The 19,590-nt window shown below is 39.3% G+C and overlaps 3 protein-coding genes across 4 annotated transcripts in view; 1 reads left to right on the top strand and 2 right to left on the bottom strand.

The window, feature by feature from the left end:
• Positions 1-2,835: 2,835 nt before the first annotated feature.
• Positions 2,836-7,645, bottom strand: LOC136417494 (alkylglycerol monooxygenase-like). Its single transcript, XM_066403205.1, has 8 exons — positions 7,154-7,645; positions 6,748-6,875; positions 4,193-4,344; positions 4,029-4,132; positions 3,813-3,975; positions 3,607-3,758; positions 3,300-3,548; positions 2,836-3,240 (listed from the first exon to the last, which is right to left on the bottom strand). The coding sequence occupies exons 1-8, from the start codon at positions 7,352-7,354 to the stop codon at positions 2,962-2,964; spliced, it is 1,428 nt and encodes a 475-aa protein (XP_066259302.1). The 5' UTR covers positions 7,355-7,645; the 3' UTR covers positions 2,836-2,961.
• The window catches only part of MED28 (mediator complex subunit 28), a 71,258-nt gene continuing 54,911 nt past the window's right edge, over positions 3,244-19,590 (top strand). Inside the window, exon 1 of the mRNA XM_066403220.1 lies at positions 3,244-3,259. The gene's annotated coding sequence lies outside the window, so the exon portion shown is untranslated. The remainder of the gene's footprint in view (positions 3,260-19,590) is intronic.
• hts (adducin 1-like protein hts) overlaps positions 14,396-19,590 on the bottom strand; it is a 28,750-nt gene continuing 23,555 nt past the window's right edge. For both annotated transcript variants that reach the window (XM_066403187.1, XM_066403188.1), the window contains 3 exons: positions 17,399-17,466; positions 15,837-15,948; positions 14,396-15,779 (listed from right to left, as the gene is read on the bottom strand). In XM_066403187.1, the coding sequence (XP_066259284.1) occupies positions 15,838-15,948; positions 17,399-17,466 (179 nt within the window). In that variant the 3' untranslated portion in view covers positions 14,396-15,779; position 15,837. The remainder of the gene's footprint in view (positions 15,780-15,836; positions 15,949-17,398; positions 17,467-19,590) is intronic.

Here is a 19,590-nt window from a genome sequence, read left to right as displayed (position 1 = left end):
CCTCAATTTTCAGTATAAAGCTTTATGCACCAGACTCTCTGAGAGGATCAGCTGCTCATGGCAGCAGATTGTCTTTGGTCTTCATCAACGTGATCGCTTAGCGTTACATCCAGAAAGTATTCGAACAACATATTCTACCCTATCTTTGGACCCTACCAAATCCAGTTCTTCAGCAAGACAGCGCACAATAACATGCAGCTAGACTTACGTTGCACTTTTTTCAGCAAAATGAGATCAGTTTTTTTATCTTGACCACCCAGATCTCCAGACTTTTCACCCATCGAGATTTTCATTTTACATTATTCATTTTTTTTTTTAGGTTTTATCACTCGAATTTTTTTATTAATATGCAATAGGTATATTTCTTTTTTATGATTTCCAATCCCTTTTCCGTCAGGCGAGTTTTTCACAATTCTTCGTCTCCTCAACCTATAATTCCGGTCAAAAGCATATTTCCCCATAGAAGGGTGACTGATTTCTCTAATAAAAGGGATCGTAACCTACGTGTCACCTGCAACACCTGTTTACGTTCGATATTCTCTCAGGCCTTATGACTTTCTGGCATGGATCCCTAACAAGTACATTGTATATGATTCACTTCTCATCATCTCTAATACTACCCATTAGAGCCCCAGATTTACATATTTTAGGTGCAGTTTTGTACAGTAGCTTTCATTTAAACGGTAAATTTGAATCTTCCAGTGTGAATAGTTAATGGAATATTGATCTTTATTAGAGGCCTGATAGGAAGTCTGAAGTTTTAAATTTTACCTATGTGGGTACACTGTGGGCATATTTATCTGATTAGCCTGTTGGTCTGTCCCCTCAAAAAATTATATAGCCATTAGGGATACATTCTTCCGCCGTGATCGTTAAATCAACATTCGTGTAATATTACGTAATGTAAGCTCAATTTTGGAACAATGATCCACATATAATCGAAAACACTTCAATCGAATTGATTAGTATTTGCTTAAAGGTTGTTTTCTTTATTATTGCTTCAATCAAGTAATGCAGTAAGCGAGAAAAAGAGCGAGAGAAAAATCCATAAGGAGCATTAATAAAACAAGAAATTCGTCTTCAAAGAAAACTTTTTCCTCAATACTTTCCCTTGTAATTATAACGAGTTTGGTGCCATAACTATAAAGCGTATAGCGACATAATTTAGTGATTGCGTGTGTTGCATATAATGACGAGGCAACACAGCAAAAGAAGTGAAGCGGGTGGATAATTGGGCGGAAAACATTCCAGGATGTTCTTACAGAAAAGTTAGAAAATCAATTTTAACTATAAAAAGCTATAAAGCATTAAGATGACGTCTAAATCACGTTACGTGACGTACGTACGTAACGTTCTTTGACGTCCATTCAGGACGTCAGTTAATACGAATTTCCAACGTCGCTATTGGGTGGGTTGAATCGGAAGGCCATTTTTCTAGACATTTGATTTGCAACGAGCTTTGACATTGACATAATAAAGTTAAGGAAATAATTTTCAGTATGTACCCATCTTAAAAGGATTCAGATATCCGATTGACCCTGAATTTTGAACAATAAGACAATTTTTCCTTAAGTGCATCGCAAAATCTACTGTTTTGTCAGTGAATCCCACCAACAGTTTGGCAACAGTGGGAGTCTTAACAGCTTATGTCACTGCGGTTTCGAAACAAAAGAACGTGGCCATGTTGCCAATTCCGACATGCAAATCAGTGAGAAAGATATATAGGACGTACATAAAAATATATGAATTTCGTCAAACGTCAGGAATCGATAATAATTAATCTATTAATCAGACATTTTCAATTCACGCTAAACATGAGGTCATTATTACAGTAAATGATTGGCAATAACAATTCTGATTGAAGCTAAAGAAAAACTTATTTCGGTAACACTGGTCACCGTTTGACAACCTACGTCACGCAGTTTATCGCCTTGATGATTTTAAAACAAAGGAGCGTTACTGCGTTGCCATTTTTTGGCAAATACTACATGGTTACCATACTATCATATACCACTTACCATACTATTTTATATAAGTTGATAATCTCTAATTATTTTTAAGTAACTTGAGGCGGAATGTTAGAAATACTCACTGAGTAACTTAGGATAATCTGCAAAAACTCATTTGGGTTTTCACGAGTAAGGAATACTACGTAATAATTGAAAGGGAACTATTTAGAGCACACTATTTAACCGCCTGAAGGCCAATTTCAGTGTAATTTGAAACGCATTTTCGACCCAATTTTCAACTTGAAAATTTCCACTAGAAAACCAATATGTCATTAAAAGCTCTTGAAGCGACGTTGATACGACCTTATAATAACGTTAAAGTCACTCATCAGCTTGGACGCAAATTTGATGTCGTGTGAGATCTAACGCATTTATGATGTTATGCAGGGTGGATGTTAGGGCCTTGAAACTGAAGGTAAATTTTGATAAATAGTGGCTGTAAGATGTGTAATTTAAGAAGTGTCTGATGGGAAAATAGTCGATTTTTTTAGAGATTATCTGAAATGTCAAGTGCTAGAAGTGAGGTCAACTTGTCGTGATTTTTTGGCAAAAATTTCCGTCGAAACTACGTCGTAATGACGTTGCGTCCATCTCAATCAAATTGAACTTTCTAAAAAAGGTGCGATTTCATAAAATCCGAAACGGACCATTTTTTACGTTCCAAATTACTTAAACAGCAATCAGACCCTTTGCTTAGGGGTTGATTCAATCGTGGGATCATCGCACGTGACGCTGTTTACCCTCGTAATCCCCAAAACGACCCAATAGATTATTATTCTGCGGCGGCTATTTTTAAAGGAAAACAAACCAAATTAGACAAACTAAATTTACTACGTCCATTTACTTAGTAAACAGAAACACTTAAATCTACCTTAACTTCGACTATTTACATCAATCACATGGAATATATCACTTGACCAGAATTTTCCTGGTATCTAGGAACTGATTTCTCCTACGTAGGCTTGTGCTTCAAGGTGCAAGTAATATCCAGAATCCGGATACTTTTCAAAAACCAGAAAATTCCAGAGACCAAAAAGAAGGTCTCCGCAGCCAACAGGGTGCTGCACTCGATGTCGGGGAATTTCAACCTCTGCACCGCTGTTACTAAGATCATGCACCGAAGAACCTCATAGATAGGGGCGTACTTGTGGTTCTCGAAGAGCAGCCCGATGTTGGTCAGAGAGGCGATGATGTAGACCACGAAGATTAGCACTGTGACCGGGCTTAAGTTCTGGAAAAGCCCCTTTTGAGTACTTTTTTACTTACTAAGTGGCTTTATAGGCATATTACCAAGTAACGGAGGGCCAACTGATGAAAACCATATACCATCACAGTGAAATGGATGAGGAGGTAGATGTTGCACCATAACGGGATTTTGACGTCAAATTTATCCCGTTTGGTCACTTTAACTTTGTCTTCCTCCAGCCCCAAACGCGGCTTCCCAGGCTGCCAACTGGGGCCATAAAATATGGCTGCCAGCTTGTTTTTGCAGCCCTCCATGGCACTAAACCGGTCAATTACGTATTTGGTATAAAAAGTCTGAAATTTCTCTTATGAGTCAAATGAAGCTCTATTTGGGCTAACAGGCCAAACTCACCTGCAAATGCAGGGGATTAAAGGAGGGCTGATTGTACACTAAACCATAAATAATCTCCTCATCTTCTCTCTCTCGGGCGAAAGTTCCAAAAATGCGATCCCAAATTATTAACACACCCCCGTAGTTGGTGTCCAGGCAGTAGATGTTACTTCCTGGAATAACCCAACTTAACCTACCCATAAGCGATTCTAGAGGCACAGTCTTACCATGGTGCACTCTGTGGTGGTTAGGGGTATTAAAGATCCACTCCAAAGGTCCCAGAGTTTTCACCGTTTCGGTATGAATCCAGAATTGGTAGAGCAGATTGAAGTATTGGTGAGTCATGAATTGCGAAGGAGGCACCACCAAGGCCAACGGCAGGTAGAATATCTAAGCAAAAGGTTTAGTCAAGGCGAATTTCAAATAATCACGAAGATTCTTACAAATCCGCACCATCCCTGCAGCACTGATTGCCTGAGACCTACTGCTAAGTTGTAGTCTTCTGAGCTGTGATGAACTTGGTGCTGAGCCCATAAGATGTGCACTTCTGGATCAAGGATATTGATTAGTTAGTGAACTTGCTGCTGGAAAGCGGCAGAAAAATTACCATGGCATGCTCTGTGCACCCAGTAATAGCAGAAATCCACCCCGATGGCTGCTAGGTACCATGTGATGGGCCAGTCCCAGGGTAAGTCGCAAATTCTGAAGTTTTTGTATATGTAGAAGTAGAGGTAGCTTTCTGAGCCTCTGAAGAGCAACCTTTAGAGCGAGTTTATAGGTCAGTTCGGGTCGAATTTTAAAAAGGGTTTGAAAGAGTCGGGGAAAAATTTAAGGAGGTGGAAGTAGAGCCAAAAATACTAAAGAAAGTTCCTATGAATCCCCGCTACTGAGATGTGGCCCTCCAAAGGAGTCCTATCATTTGGATATTTTTTAAAATAACTTTCCTTATGATTAAGATAATGGAATGAAAATTGTAGGTACACCAGAAGGACCTTTAACTAAGTAGTAGTAATTAAGTAAGTTTCATCGAAGTTGATTATAAATAAGGGTAGTTTTCTAACTACCCTTAACGGAAATTTATCGAAGTTTTTTAATTCCTTTGAATTACCAAGTAAATATTAGGTGTACAACTTTGCTTCCGCCGTTTTTGAATAGATGTATGTAGCGGTAAGTAATGATCGAAATAAATAACCCCATGTGGGCATGCAGGAGCCTTGGGCACCTGTTAACATAACCTCATAAAAATATTAGTCTATTTGTGTCTTCATCATAAAGTTATTCGCGATTGAAAATGTCAGTGTACGAGCCAAATTCTCGTCATTTGCGGGAGGTTTTACTTTTCTGCTTCAATATGAAGAAATCTGCTGCTGAGGCTCATCGAATGCTCTCAGATACTTATGGGGAAGCCACTATTAGTGAAAGGACATGTCGTGAGTGGTTTCAGCGCTTCAAGAACGGTGATTTTCACGTCGAAGACCAACATAGCGGTGGAAGAAAGAAGGTTTTCCAAGATGCGAACTTGGAAGCATTACTTGACGAAGACTCGTGTCAAAGTCAACAAGAATTGGCACAATCATTGGGAGTGACTCAACAAACAATCTCAAAACGCCTCAAAGACATGGGAATGATTCAGAAGCAAGGATATTGGGTGCCGTACGAGTTGAAACCAAGAGATATTGACAGGCGTCTGTTCGCTTGTGAACAGTTGCTTGCAAGGCAAAGACGGAAGGGATTTCTGCATCGTATTGTGACTGGGGACGAGAAATGGGTTCATTACGATAATCCCAAACGCAAAAAGACTTGGGGATATCCCGGCCATGCTTCCACGTCGACGGCCAAACCGTCTATTCATGGTTCCAAAATCATGCTCTGTATTTGGTGGGATCAACTCGGCGTAATATATTATGAGCTGTTACAACCAACTGAAACAATCACAGGTGCTCTTTATCGAACCCAATTAATGCGTTTGAGCCGAGCATTGAAAAAGAAACGGCTGCAATACAACGAGAGACATGATAAAGTGATTTTGCAGCACGATAATGCTCGACCCCATGTTGCGCAAGTGGTCAAGAAATACTTGGAAACATTGAAATGGGAAGTCCTACCCCACCCGCCATATTCTCCTGACCTAGCTCCTTCTGATTATCACTTGTTTCGATCCATGGCACATGGGCTAGCTGACCAACACTTCCGGTCTTATGAAGAAGTAAGAAATTGGATAGAATCGTGGATCGCTTCAAAAGATGTCCAATTTTTTCAACACGGGATTCGTATGCTGCCCGAAAGATGGGAGAAAGTAGTGGTCAGCGATGGACAATACTTTGGATCCTAAAGGTATAATTAGTTTTTTACAATAAAATCGCGAAATTCGGAAAAAAAACGGCGGAAGCAAAGTTGTACACCTAATAATATTTTTTAACGAATTAGATTTTTTTAAAGAAAAAATTTCCCAACGTTTTTTTTTAGTTCACGTAATTTACTCAGAAATATTATTTTTTTAAATAATCAGAACAGTAACGTTTTCACATAGTAGACACCTTTGATGGTGATAGTTTCACCGTAGTGATTGTCACTTTCGCGCGTTATCACTTAAATTCTTACGTCTCTTAATTGTGATCTTTGCGCTCAATTTTCCATTTAATTTGATTTTTTCACAACCATAAACCATCAAGCTTTTATTAGCCACGAACGTGCCGATATGCATTTTATTCATGGATCCTCTAATGGAAATAGTCTGGCGGCGCAAAGGGAGTATCGCGGATAGAGGACAACCTTCTGCAAGATTGCTTAGGGAAATTCGAGCAAGAACGATGCAATCAGCAGCCCTAACTCCAAGATATGGTGAATGTGGTTATCCAGGGAGAGGTGGGCATGATTTAGACGAAGAAATTTTAAGAGTTTGTGCGCTGCAACCCCATTGCGAGTGTACGAAGACCATCCAGTCGCTTAGGACAAATGATACTTATGTACGGCAGTTGCTTAAGAGAAATGGTTTACACCCCCACCATTTTCATGCTTCACCGATACTTACCAGAACCTTTTTACTAATTTTGGCCCTACTTTCGCCCCCTTAAATTTCGAACCAACCCTTGCAACCACCCTGCACAACAGCTTATTAAATTGTTTATGGGGCAAACTTAAAAGCTCAAAAATACAGCTCACCTTCCGCACTCTTGGAATACCCCATGAGACAGGCTTGTAATGCTGTCGTTCAGCCGTGCGGTCCTCCTGTATTCGACCCAAAGAACGAGGTTCTCGATGACCATAAAGAGGAGGAAGTACGGCCAGGCCTGATGGGAATAAAAAACACTTGTGGTTACTAAATTCTGATAAAATTCCATGTTGCGACCTTTTAAATGCCAGCGAGACTGAATCAAACTTTACGCACTGCATGGCGACGTATCCGAGACTTATCCGCATATTTGCATAAATACGGGTCATACCCGAATCAAAAATAATTATTTACTCCTAATCGCGAGATAAAGCTTTTATCGAAAGTTTGTTTGGTGAAGGCAGCAATTCACTGGCAGATTTTTCGTCGACTTTATTCGGAATTTATTGGTCTTACGTTGTAGAAGAATTTGGGCACGTCCTCGGCGTCGGGGAAACTGGTGTCCTCGGGAGCGACAATGTAGAAGAGCCTCCCTAGACCCCTAATGAATTGCACTAGGTCTTCCCTCACTTCTCCCGTAATTTTCTGTCCGGCCACGCTGATCGGCAGGTCGCAGATGCTCGAATTCCTGCACTCTTCCATGAAATTATTCATCATACTTAAGTGAAACTTTGTTTAAGCGTGAGATAACTAAACAAACCGCTCATCTATTATTGGCCGGGGGCCAAAGATTACGTATGGAAATAGTTCACTATTATTACACTTCAAGTTTCTACTTTCGTAGTGATATGTGAATGCACTGAAGAGCGGATTTGCCGGTTGTTTTATACGTTTACGTGCTTCTTCTACCTGATGTAAACAAACGTTATTCAACGCAAAAGTGGGAGGGCCATGTGGAGGAATTTAATAACTTTATTGCTGTTTGTTTCATACAGTTTATCATTTCTAGTGAAATTGCCGCCGACCGCCTTGTTTTTTACACACGGTAGGAATTTGCGGTACGCGTGATTGATCATCGCCCAGCACGTAATCGAAGGGGCTGTACGTATTTTACGGATCCGAACGTTTCGCATGTGACCGTTCCGTCATGAAGCATGCGAATGCAGCGAAAACAGCTCGGCAAAACTGCCCTCAAAACAATTTATTTCCGAAATTTCGATCGTGAAAGTTCAAAATTCTAAGGGCGCCCAGAAGCCAAGCATGCGCTGATTCGTTCTTACACTCTCGCATGAAGGTCAAAATATGGGCGGAAATAACCCCGAAAAGGTCAAAATTGTCCACTTCAATACTCCTAACGTAAGCTTTTGTGTTTTTAAAAAGCTAAAAGAGGCTGAATTTTGAGTCTTCAAAAACTAAATCTCCGTACGTAAATTTCCTCTTTTCACCCCAATTTCCTTTTGAACTCGAAATTTCACGACACAACGTGGGTGTTGTAGAAGGTCAAATTGTGGGAGTCAAGCAGGCCCCAAAAAGGTCTAATTTGGTTGAACTAGCCCTAAAAATTGAGATCTCTCAGTAAGGGTAGTATTTCTTCAAAACAAAAATTAAAAATGAATTATACCATCGAGGCACTGAAAGGTCAAATTTACGTGAATTAATCGTCTTCAAGGGAACTTGAGGAGCAGAAGGACCCTCAAAAAGCCACCCACAATTGACCTTTCCATGCTGCAGTCGGGAACAAGTTTTCCTGGATCGGGACAGAAGTCTTTCGGAGCACGTGTCGGGAAGGCTCGTCACCTCCCTTTCCACCTGTAATTATTCCTCAAATGATCAGGAAGCGGGGTGCTTGTTGCTATGGCTGGCACGTGGGGAGGACACCTTCATAAAAATTCCCCTCAGTATGATAAGCGGCCAGTCAGGCGTCTCTCAACTTAGAACAATTTGACTCCTTCGAAGGAGGTTTGGTAGAGATTCGCTTCCATCTAAGTCACCATAAGCGCCTTCGCGGTGGAGAATGTCCTCCTGGTAAAAGTACTATCAATTGCCGCAGATGCCCAAATAGTGAGACTATACATGGAGCCCACTGCCTTTGGGAACCTACGCGGTGGCTAATTTCTAACGCGAAGAACTCGCACAGCATTCTTGCCAATCAGTACCTCCCCACCTCCATTAACTTCCCTTTAAGAGTAAACGTGATAATCCTCTTTCCAGCCATCCAGAGTTTGCAGCCCACCCGAGCAAACTCGAAGAGGCCCCGTCTAGTCCCTCCTCACAGTGCTAGAGGAAAGGAATAAAAGAGAGAGCTCTAACACATCACTAACACATCTAACTCTAACACATCTAGCGCTTCATCTCGACTCTGATACATCGCCAGGGATTAAGCTCTAATGATAAAACGCATGTTCCTTTATGGCTGGACAGTTGGTGTCCGCGACATAAGGCTGTCCTCCCGCCTTCCTTACTTATTCAGTCACTCACATTCCTAAATCCGACATTCTGGATTGGAAAGCAACGCTTTGAATACCCCTAGAATGTTATTAAATGTGGAAAATAATGCGAAATTAAAATTTGACCTTCCGAGGACTAATTTGATGTATTTTTTTATTGACCTTGTGGGGCACTCAGATCTGAATAAGTTCCACTGATTTGTTTCTTTGCATAGAGATTAGAAACCGCGCAATACCCTGGGTTAAAAATCAGCACCCTGAAAGCTTCTTCGACATCGTCGACCGTGGGCCACAATGCGGAAGCAAAATTTGACCTTCTGTGGAGCAATTTTCCCCCTTGACTTTGAAAGGAGCTTAGTTTGGGTAAATTCCCCTAGAAAGCGGCGCTTTAAAATCCAACTTATTCCACGTGCTCTTACACATTTCCCCTTTTCTCCATCGAATCAACTCACTCCCGGCAAATTGATTTCCCACGAAATCGCCAATCTATCCTTACCTGAACAGGGACACTTTGAAGACATGACACTCCGCACTCTCGAAGAAATTCAACCGCATCTTCAGGTCTTACGAAATACCTGAAATGGTCGTTCCATCACGGTCTCTGACGTGCCACTCCTTTCGGCGACCCATGATGGTGCAATTTCGAATGTAAATTAATTGGAGACGTATTAATAAACTATGTTAAAGATACGTGTGAAGAATGCGTTTTTCGAGCAATCCACCCAGACTATTACATCAGGAGGATTTTTCAATTTTAATGAGTTTTTTGGTTTTTATCTTGCAATCCGTGCAGGTCGACCGTCAGATTGTGATTTTAATAATTGTTTTTTCTTGTTATTGTCCGATGATTAATGTGGCCTAGTTCTATGCTGGTACGAAGTAAACACGTTGATTTAAGACGTTTTGTTTGTGAGGTACTCACTCACTCGGGTTCCACGCTTGTCAAATAAAGTTAGGCGTAAATAAGAGCAGGTTGTTACGTGCTGGGCAAAACATGTTTTTTACATGAAATTGCTTTTTAAATTTCAAATTATTTGCGCAATAAAGTTTGGGAGCGATGCGTAAAATGAGGAGGTGTAGTATACAAAGTGTACGTGGAACGGGAGGGCACGTTTTAAGGGCTGATTTTACATTCGAAAGTGTGAAGAAAAGCAGGTGCAAACGTGTCCGCAAACGCCTCCTAAGGGAGTTGCGACCCTCCGAAAGGTGACCATTTTGAACACCTCTTTTAAGACTTTTAATTTAAATAGTTCTGCAATTTTCTTTATTGATTAATTTTTTTAATTGATTTTGCACTTGATTTTTTTAAGTTTTGCTATCGTTTTGCACCTTCCATCAAAAAAACATTCTTTTTCTCCATAGACAAATTCGCTCTCCAATTTCTGTTTCTCACCTTGCAAAATTTCCTTTCAGCGGCATATCTCTTAAACGTTTCGCCCTACAATTTATCCTAATCTTTTCTATGTAATTTCAGACAAGAAATCATATTCTGATGCCAAATCGTCATAAGGCTTAAAGGATCCAGGCATGTGATAAATATATATAGCCCCCTCTGGTTCCGCACGCCATTCTGCACCTCTTGGAGGCCACCTTCGAAAGGCCGTAGCTCCCTTAAGAGGCTTTGCGGACCCGTGTTTAAACCAACTTTTCTTTATACTTTCGAATGTAACATCAGTCTTAAAAATGTGTCTCTCTGTTTCATTTACATTGTGCATACAAAGTGTCTATTTTATTATACCACACGCCTCGCCTGTGCGGAAAGAAGTTGTCGAGGTCGACAAATATAAGAATAAATTAAGAAAAATGCAAAGAAAAGCGGTATTAAAAGTATGTTCAGCATATTGAATCGTTTCGATGAAAGCGGCGCAGGTTATTACCAGGATTAAGCGATAACATTCTGATAGCAGATAGGGCCGAAATTCATAGAAGGACAAACGATGAAAAAAAGGACGCAAGAAAGCAAGCTGTGGATGAATGGTAGAAAACCTGGAGTCCCGCGAGTTAAAGTATGGGACAATCAGAGACACGGCCAGATTAATTACTTGGACAATCTCTATACAGAATAGATCAAGAACGGTTGCCAGAGTATTGGTACGGTGGGACGACGGTAGATACAACGAAGCATACTAGGTTCCAGTGTCCAAGACGACAAACTGGAGGAAAAAATAAATAAAATAATAAATGTTGAAAAGATAGTGAATAAAATGTTAAAAATGAGGATACATAGGAGATGGTCCGCAATTACATAAGGGAAGTCATCAGAGAAGCAAAAAATAATAAAAGAATTAGAAAAGCCAAAAACTAAGAACAGTAGATACACCCACCACCGCTTGAATTAATACTAAACAGCAGTTTCGGTCGGAAGCACGGCGAAGAGAGAATGTTTTTGTAAGTAGGCGTTCTGAAAAAGAACAAAATCCACATAACCTAGGCACTAGATCGTCAGACCGGGTACCTATCAAGGTTTCCTTCTAAAAAAGAAAATCTAATAGGGACAGATCTGGTGAACGTGCCGGCCAAACGACTCTACCGGAATATATTTCAGGCAAATAATCGGCCATTCTTTTTGCGTCATGTAGAGGAACACCGTCTCTTTGGAACCGAAGGTTTTTGTTTTCCCGAATACCGCTATAGATGGTGCCCATAAGAAAAAAACAAAGTGGATGGTAGGTGTCGAATATCAAACATGAGATCACCAAATTGTCGAAAAGAAAAAGTTGCACTGACAACTTGATCATATTGAATTATATCGCAAAACAAGTCAAGGAAAAAATAAAACTGCTTTTGCAAAATTTCAATTTTTTTTCGAATACCTCTGAAAGTCACGGTAATTTTTCAAATTTGGAAACGGCACACATTCTTAAACTCCAATTTGCGTAGTTTCGTCCCATTTGATCGATCTCGCATCTTTTATGGGTACCAAAATCCTCGCGGTTGAGCTCCAGAAACGGGCACTATGTATGTTTAATATATATAATAAATAAGGAATTAATAAGGAACTTGGCGACCCTACATGAGTTTCCTTTTGATTGAATCCCTTATAAATCCAGAAAAACACTTAAAATATTCATATTCGTCGTCAGTAGTATTCATTTAACCCCTTCGGTCATACCGTGTAATAATGAATAGTGTCGTTGCTTAAAGTTTTATCGTCTCAAAGGGTCAAGGGTCCTTTTGTGACTCCTTTTTAAGCGAGCTTAGTGGTTATCCACGCAAAGGGCGAATCAAAAATATACCTTTCATCCATTTGGTTCGCACTCAAAGGAGACCCTTCCTTATCTAATTACAGGGAGCATTCTGAGCCGCGAAAGATAGCGAGAAATCCCTTAATATTAATAGTTATATATTGATCATTTCCATTGTAGGTATTTATTTGATTTAATTACTGTAAAAGGTAATCGAATCGTTATAATGTGGCAAACAATTATCGTTTTATCTCGTGTTGAGGTCGAAGTCGAACCAATTTCTTCACGCCGATTAAAGCGGACCGCCTAAGGGCTCCCACTAATGACTTTCCTGATATTTTGCATATCACCTGTCTTAATTACAATTAATTCCCCTCATTTGTCATTTTACGCTAAATGGTTTTATTAACGAGGTATTATTAAACTCCCGGTTTTGTAGCCCCGAAATGGCACAAAAACTGACCCCTCCTCTTCTCCCCCCCCCCCCCCCCCCCCCTCACCCCCCGCCGGCCGATGGATGTTGACCCACACTTTTGCCGACCTAATACCCTTTAGATTGTCCAACATTAAACTTTCATACGAACGGCAGTTTTTCTACATACATGCACATTTTTCGAAACATGATAATTTATTAGGGCCACCTAATTACACGTTGTGTGATTGAAGGCGCCAAGAGATCATAAGCATTAACCTCTGGCGCATAGAAAAAATACAGGTGGTCGTCAATAATGGATACGGGCCACATGGAAAACAATTGTTATAAATGATCAGCATAATGACTTCGGATATTACTTCTCTGAATAATGGGATATAAACAGTTACCAACGGAATAAAAAATAAGCCACTCCATGAATAAACCAGCGTGAGGAAGTGCCGGCTGCTTTCGTGCATAATAGCCCGTTGAAATGTCGCTGGAACTACTGATTGTTTTTATAATCAAGTTGCGATTTGAGTGATTATCGGGGTATCGATTAATCATTAATGCAACGCACGAGCTAATAGGACTATAGAGACATTATTTTTTATGTCTGCATAACACATAAAAATGATGTGACCTCTACATTGATTAAGGTCGGCGCCTGCCAACGAGCGCAAAAGTAAGTAATAGAAGTGCAAATGAGATGACTTTGGTGCGACGAGATTAGCTGGGCAGGTGCCCATCTGTTTCTTAGAAGTAGCTTATTAAACCCATGCGGGGAAATAACTAAAAACATGCTTCATGGAGGCGGCTCGAACCCCCCGCAGAATGCTGACACTGCATCGAATTTAAAATGTTCTTGTGGAGGTGTAGTTTCAAGGTGATAACCACCCTTCCTGTTTCGGCTGAAGCTCCAAATTGGTGAAAAACTGTTTGCTGGGTTAAAGCGTTCCTTTTTGCTGGATCATGGGAAAAACTGCTGTAGGTAAATATTCGACAACTAGCTATAACTGCTGCCCGATTTATCCGTCCACTGTAGTTATCAGCAATGACGAGGAAGATGCCACCCTCGTGTGGTTCGGCCAAATCCATGTGCGGACTATCATTTCACCAAGGGCTCTTCGGTTCAGACCATGGGCAGAGATGGGCTATCGTCACGTTAGGCACGGCACACTTATTGTGGGACGTCCTTATCGATTCCAGGATAAAATGAACTTGCACTTAGGCGAACACTCCAGAAACAATTATCGTGACGATTCACTGTTTTAGGACGCTATGGTTATAAGAATGGCGACCTTAGATTTTTCTTAAATGGATTCGCGGATGACTACAACAAACTGTAAGTATTGGAGTGATGAGAAATCACGTTTTCGGAGAAACTCACACAGCATCGGTAATAACGATAAATCAATGTAGTTTTGCGTTTGAGGTATAAGAGAAGGTGAAAAGAAATACAGGGCGAATTTTTTTATGTGAAACGACGTTTTTACGTAAAACCTCTTGAAGAGTGGTTAGTAATATTTCATATGCTCATGTTGGTGCATTGTAGCATAGCTCCTCGTTGACCCTCGTAATGTAGAAGTGATCTAAGTGAGTATTTTTCACAGATAGGGGAGAAAAACCCCTGTCATAGGAAAGTTTGATAGTAAAAATGTTTTTGGTAGTTTGAGGAAAAAGGACATAAAAGAAGAGAAAATAAAATATTAAATACCAAGAAAAAAGCTATTTATTTCTTATGTTTTAAGAAAAACAAAAATATTGTATATATAAAACGAATAGTTTTGTGCAAAACATCAATTGTTATAGATGGAAGAATACCTACGTAAAATATAAACAAAATTATAAAAGTGTTAAATCCCGCACCCAATGCAAATGACGAACGTATTCGACGATACTGCGAATCCCTTACAAATATGGCCATTTTAATTACTTCAACGTCTTCGGTCATACCAACCTACGTCCGCACAATAATAGAATACAATTTAATTTCATCGCACAATCAGGCTTAACGTAAAACAGCGAAATTATAATATCCTGTCCGCAGAAAGCAATAAAATTTTATACAATACATAATAATAAAAAACGTTATACCCTACCTAATTAGCATTATTAAAAGGAAAAATAAATGCATTTCGTCTTCGATTGTTACAATTAAAGTTTCTATTTTTGGTAACACGAATTAAGCGAGAAGTCTCAACTTTCTTTAAATTACAGCACAGCTACCACGCACGCGCCGCTCACGAGCGAGCTTAATTGAAGAAAAATGTCATCCAAAAATAGAGACACGTTGTCAACTTAGCAGTAGTATAACATATTGCACAGAATAAACAACTTAAATCGTGTTATTGGATGTTACAGGAGTCTGGCATTAGACTTTAATTTAGGCATTAATTTAAAGCCCCTATTCAGCCAAAAAACAAACACTAATAAAAAGGGCAGCGACCATCATATTGTAACCAACTCATAGAACTATGTAAGATTACAAGGAGCTGCACGCAAAACTTTACAGTGAGAGAGAGAGAGAGAGAGAAAGGGAGAGAGATTTACTATTGCTAGGACTGACATGCCCTGTGATAATGACACTCATCACTATCACTGTCAATCACAGCTAACCAAAAAATTCGGGATTCAATATCCGCAAATGAACAAATCGTTCTTAGATGTACCAATGAAGAGTATTAAAGGTTGAGTTACCATGGCAAGCACCAACAAGAGTAAAAATTTGTTCATTCGTGACAGTCGTCTTAGACTTAGCCATTATCCTAGATAGTTCTAAGGCGTAAATTCCAGGAAAATTCAAATTGTTTATTATGCTTCCCTAACTGAACAAAACGGTTATGAATAGGTTCTACTGAAAAAGTAAATAACTCTGATCTTCCCTGTACAATTAAAGCTAAAATATAGTCGTAATATATTATAATAAAGTTTGTTTTAATGAAATTAGACCATAGCAGTCCGCTGCTGTCGACATCGCAGTGCAAGACTTTTTAGCTGCTGCACTACGTACTATGTGAACGAAATATGTCGCTGGCAGTCTCGATGGAGGAGGCGGTTTTAGAATTACTTATAACGTTAATTGTCGTCGGCAGTGCCTGAAAACCGTACAAACTTTTAAATATGGAATTTTGTTATAGAATAGACTTATTTACCTTATACATCGCGGGATTTCTTCTCTTTCTTCTTCTTCAGGAATGATGGAGTTCTCAAGCCTTTCTTCTTCTTTTTGTCTTTCTTCGGAGATCCTTCAGATATAGAGCGGTCCTGAAACACGACGAGATTTAAAGTGGAGCCAAGTTAGAAGTTTGTCAAAATAAGCTATGAGTTGTGGAAACTCACTGCATTTTCAGAATCAAATGTCACAAAAATTTTACCTTTCCTATTTTATTTTATTTATTACATATTTTTATTTTATTTTTTATTACAATATATTCAAAATGGAATGAATTGTTGTTCAATTCAACAATTTTTACAAATACCTCCCGTGTCACAAAATGGAAAAATACAAATGTGGATGAGATGTATTATTTTCTAACTGTGTCAGTACTGATGACTCAAGTTAAAAAATAACAGATTAATTGTCCAGCGACTCTTTTCTGTCTACACCCATTTTCCCTCAACTTATGCCACAAGACAGGTATTTCCTTTTATTACAAATCATGCATTTTGCCTACAACAATAAGATTGAAAGAGAAGAAGGCTTTTCACACTGCAAATGGTTATAGATCATTTAAGGTCTATTTATAAACAATTCAAGTATCCGTTTAGAAATGTTTGCCTCAATGAAAGCTTAATGCTTTTCAAGAGAAGATTGGCGTGTAAACAATTTATACCCTCTAAAAGACATAGAGTTGGTATTAAATTATTCGTTTTGTGCGACTGTGAGACAGGCTGCAATGTAGTCTTTATTGTTTGTATGGGAGCTAACACCGAACTTAAAATCTTCTCTGATGATGGGGGGTAACAGGAAATATTATGTATACATTGATGAAGTCTTATTTGAATAAAATGCGCATTTTGTATGTGGCCAACTGGTGCATGAGTCGACTTTTGTTGCATATCAGGCTAAAACAAATGCGTGAGGCACAGTAAGAGCAAATTAAAAACGTATGCTGTCCATGAGCGAAAAGAACTAAATAAAGACTAGGTACTTAACTATAATACACACAAATATTCAGTCACTGGAGTGACATACATATTTTTTATTTTTTTATTTAAATTTTACGGATTTTATTTAAATTTTCATTGCCCTAATTTGCATTTATTATTATTACTCATTAAATTATCCACGTCATTTCTGTAAACCTGATTGAAGTGCATTATTTCACAATAAAATAAATTCCTTCTTAAATAGTTTGCCGTTTCAAGATTCATTACATAACTATAGTAAATGTGGTTCTGGATAAGCTATACTGATACACTGCGGGAACCATATTAGTGCCCGTATCATTTCTTAGCATGGCTACGGGAACTGTGTTGATCAGCACCAGCTGAAAATTGCCGCATAGGAGACACGTCTCAATAAAACACTTGCCGCCGTGAAAAGGTTAAAGAACTTTCTGGTCAACTCCAACAAGTGTTAAAATATCGAAGGTATGTCTTAAATATCTTTAATAAGCATGTCAATATGTTTGATAGTGCCTAACGCGCTACAGTTCACCAATTCGATTTTTTCTTTTTTAATGATCACCAGTTACTGTGGTGGGCAACTCACCTCTTTACTACTCTGCGACAAAGTGCTCATATGGGCATCCGACTGGTCTCCATTCACTGTATTCTCACCTAAAACAGTTACTCATTAATTATTAAATCAAAACATGATTATGATAATTTTCCAATAAGAATTAGTAGTGAATAACTGCGACAAATATTTAACTAAAAAAAAAACAATAAAGTTGTTACCTGTTACCATCCAACACCAACTCTCAACTTTGAACACGACTACTGCCCTTGTGAAACACAAATAAACCAAAACGCCAAAGCAACGAATTCACGCTTTTATTATCAAAAACTAAAAACACAGTGAGTCATACTAAAGTTAAAACACACAGTTAATGGAACTTAAAAGCTAAAATTTGGCACCTTGGAAACCCATCCAGTCGCCCGAATCGTCAAGATTTTCCTTATTTTCCTCAGTATCTTGGAACTTCTGTATCGCAACTTCAGCGGTAAACGCAATACTTCTGGTTTGAGAGAAACTCGAAGAAGTAGACTTCGTACGATAGAAGTTAACTTCATTGGAAACAATAACATTTACATCTGGAAACCTTCGCTTTTGCAAAACTGAGGAGTCTTTATTCGAGACCCCTGCACAATTGGAACTGAAACCTCCCAAAACTTCGTATTCTTCAAATGACGATGAATCTGTAGATTTTGAGTCCCAGTCTGGAGCCATGTTGATCTCAAATAAATTGCTTCGCGGTTCTTCCTTAATAGGCGACAATCGCCTTATTTCATCCCACAAATCTGAAGGCGGTCTCAGAGGGATTTGATCCAAGTTGCCAGTGGTACAACTTAAAGATTTAGCCTTGCCAGACACACTTGGACTTATCGTTATCCACAAACTCTCAGAACAACCCTTCGACTCCTTTTGGAAGGTCGTTATCGACATGTCCAGGTCTTCGGCAAATCTTTGCTTATCTGGAGTCGACTTAGCAATGCTTTTGTTGGAGACGTCTTTCGAAAATGCTGTGAAGTCCTCGTCCAGGGACCCAAAAAAAGCGTCTAGGATTTCCGAAACGTACTCTGAGATGGTGAAAACCTTGTCCGAGACATTCAACAAATTATCTGAGCTATCGTCAGATCGTTTTTCATCGATAGAGAGCAATGTTATTACGTAATTCCCAACAGAAAGGCGAAGACGATTTAATTCTTCACTGCTCAATCCATCAGGATAAAGCTCCCCATAAAGATTCTTCAATTTCGACAGTACCTTAACGATAAGTTCATCGCAATCAATCTCAGGAAAAACCACCAGCTCCTTAACCTCAAATCCTTGATCAAGCAAATAATCGGCAATAGCTGTAGCGAGACGAACAACCCTTTCATCAACATTTGGCATGCAACCAATAACATCAGTGGTTGTTGAAGGATCTTCGAAACCCTCATCAATGCTTCTCGAAGTCTCCTGTTGCGAAATGCGCTTCGCTACCTTGGCATCTGCTTCTGCAGTCTCGAAACCGTCCACAACTTTCATGAAGTCGCCCCTGAGGTTAGCGAAATCTGGACGAGGAATTAACTCAATTTGAGATTGGATCAAGTTGACTGAATCGTTGCCTTCAGATGCGAAACTGGGGTAGTGCCTTACTATGTCGGTTTCTTCTGCTGTTGTAAAAGTGTCATTGGTTTTAGTGATTTCTAGTGTACCCTCTTCGTTTTCATAATAGAATTCCATTGTGTGTTCTAAACGAGTAGCATCAAATATCTCTGCTTCGGCCGATACTTTGGCAGGATGGCCACTTTGATCCTCAAGAAAATTATCTTTATTCACTTTATTCACAGCTATTTGTTGCTGTGGGCTACTAAGGGATTTTTGACAGGAAGCTTCGCATGAACTTGCTATTTCTTCATGTCCATTCTCACTACTCTCTTCTTCAATATCATCCAACATGTCATTGGCTGTTAAACAGTAAAATTCTAGAGTGGATTCTCCATCATTCTGAGAGCGCTCAGCTTCATGATCTACAACGAAAGTATCTTCGTTTAAACTGTTTTCATTGCTGGAGCCATTACTGAGTACACTTGAAGATATTTCTGAGGATAGTTGCACTTGAGGGTTGTTTTGAAGTTCGTGTTGATTGAAATTTGACGTAAAATCTGTTTGTTTTGTTTCTGCAATAGAAATTTCAGGAAATTCCGAGAATTTACGTTTGAGGTGAAGTTTCAGGGGTTCACAAGAGGGATTTT

The sequence above is a fragment of the Euwallacea similis genome, chromosome 28 (genome assembly GCF_039881205.1).
Source record: "Euwallacea similis isolate ESF13 chromosome 28, ESF131.1, whole genome shotgun sequence".
In the NCBI taxonomy this organism is placed as follows: domain Eukaryota; kingdom Metazoa; phylum Arthropoda; class Insecta; order Coleoptera; family Curculionidae; genus Euwallacea; species Euwallacea similis.
Note: the sequence above shows the minus strand (reverse complement) of the source record. Positions and strands in the feature narration are given on the sequence as shown.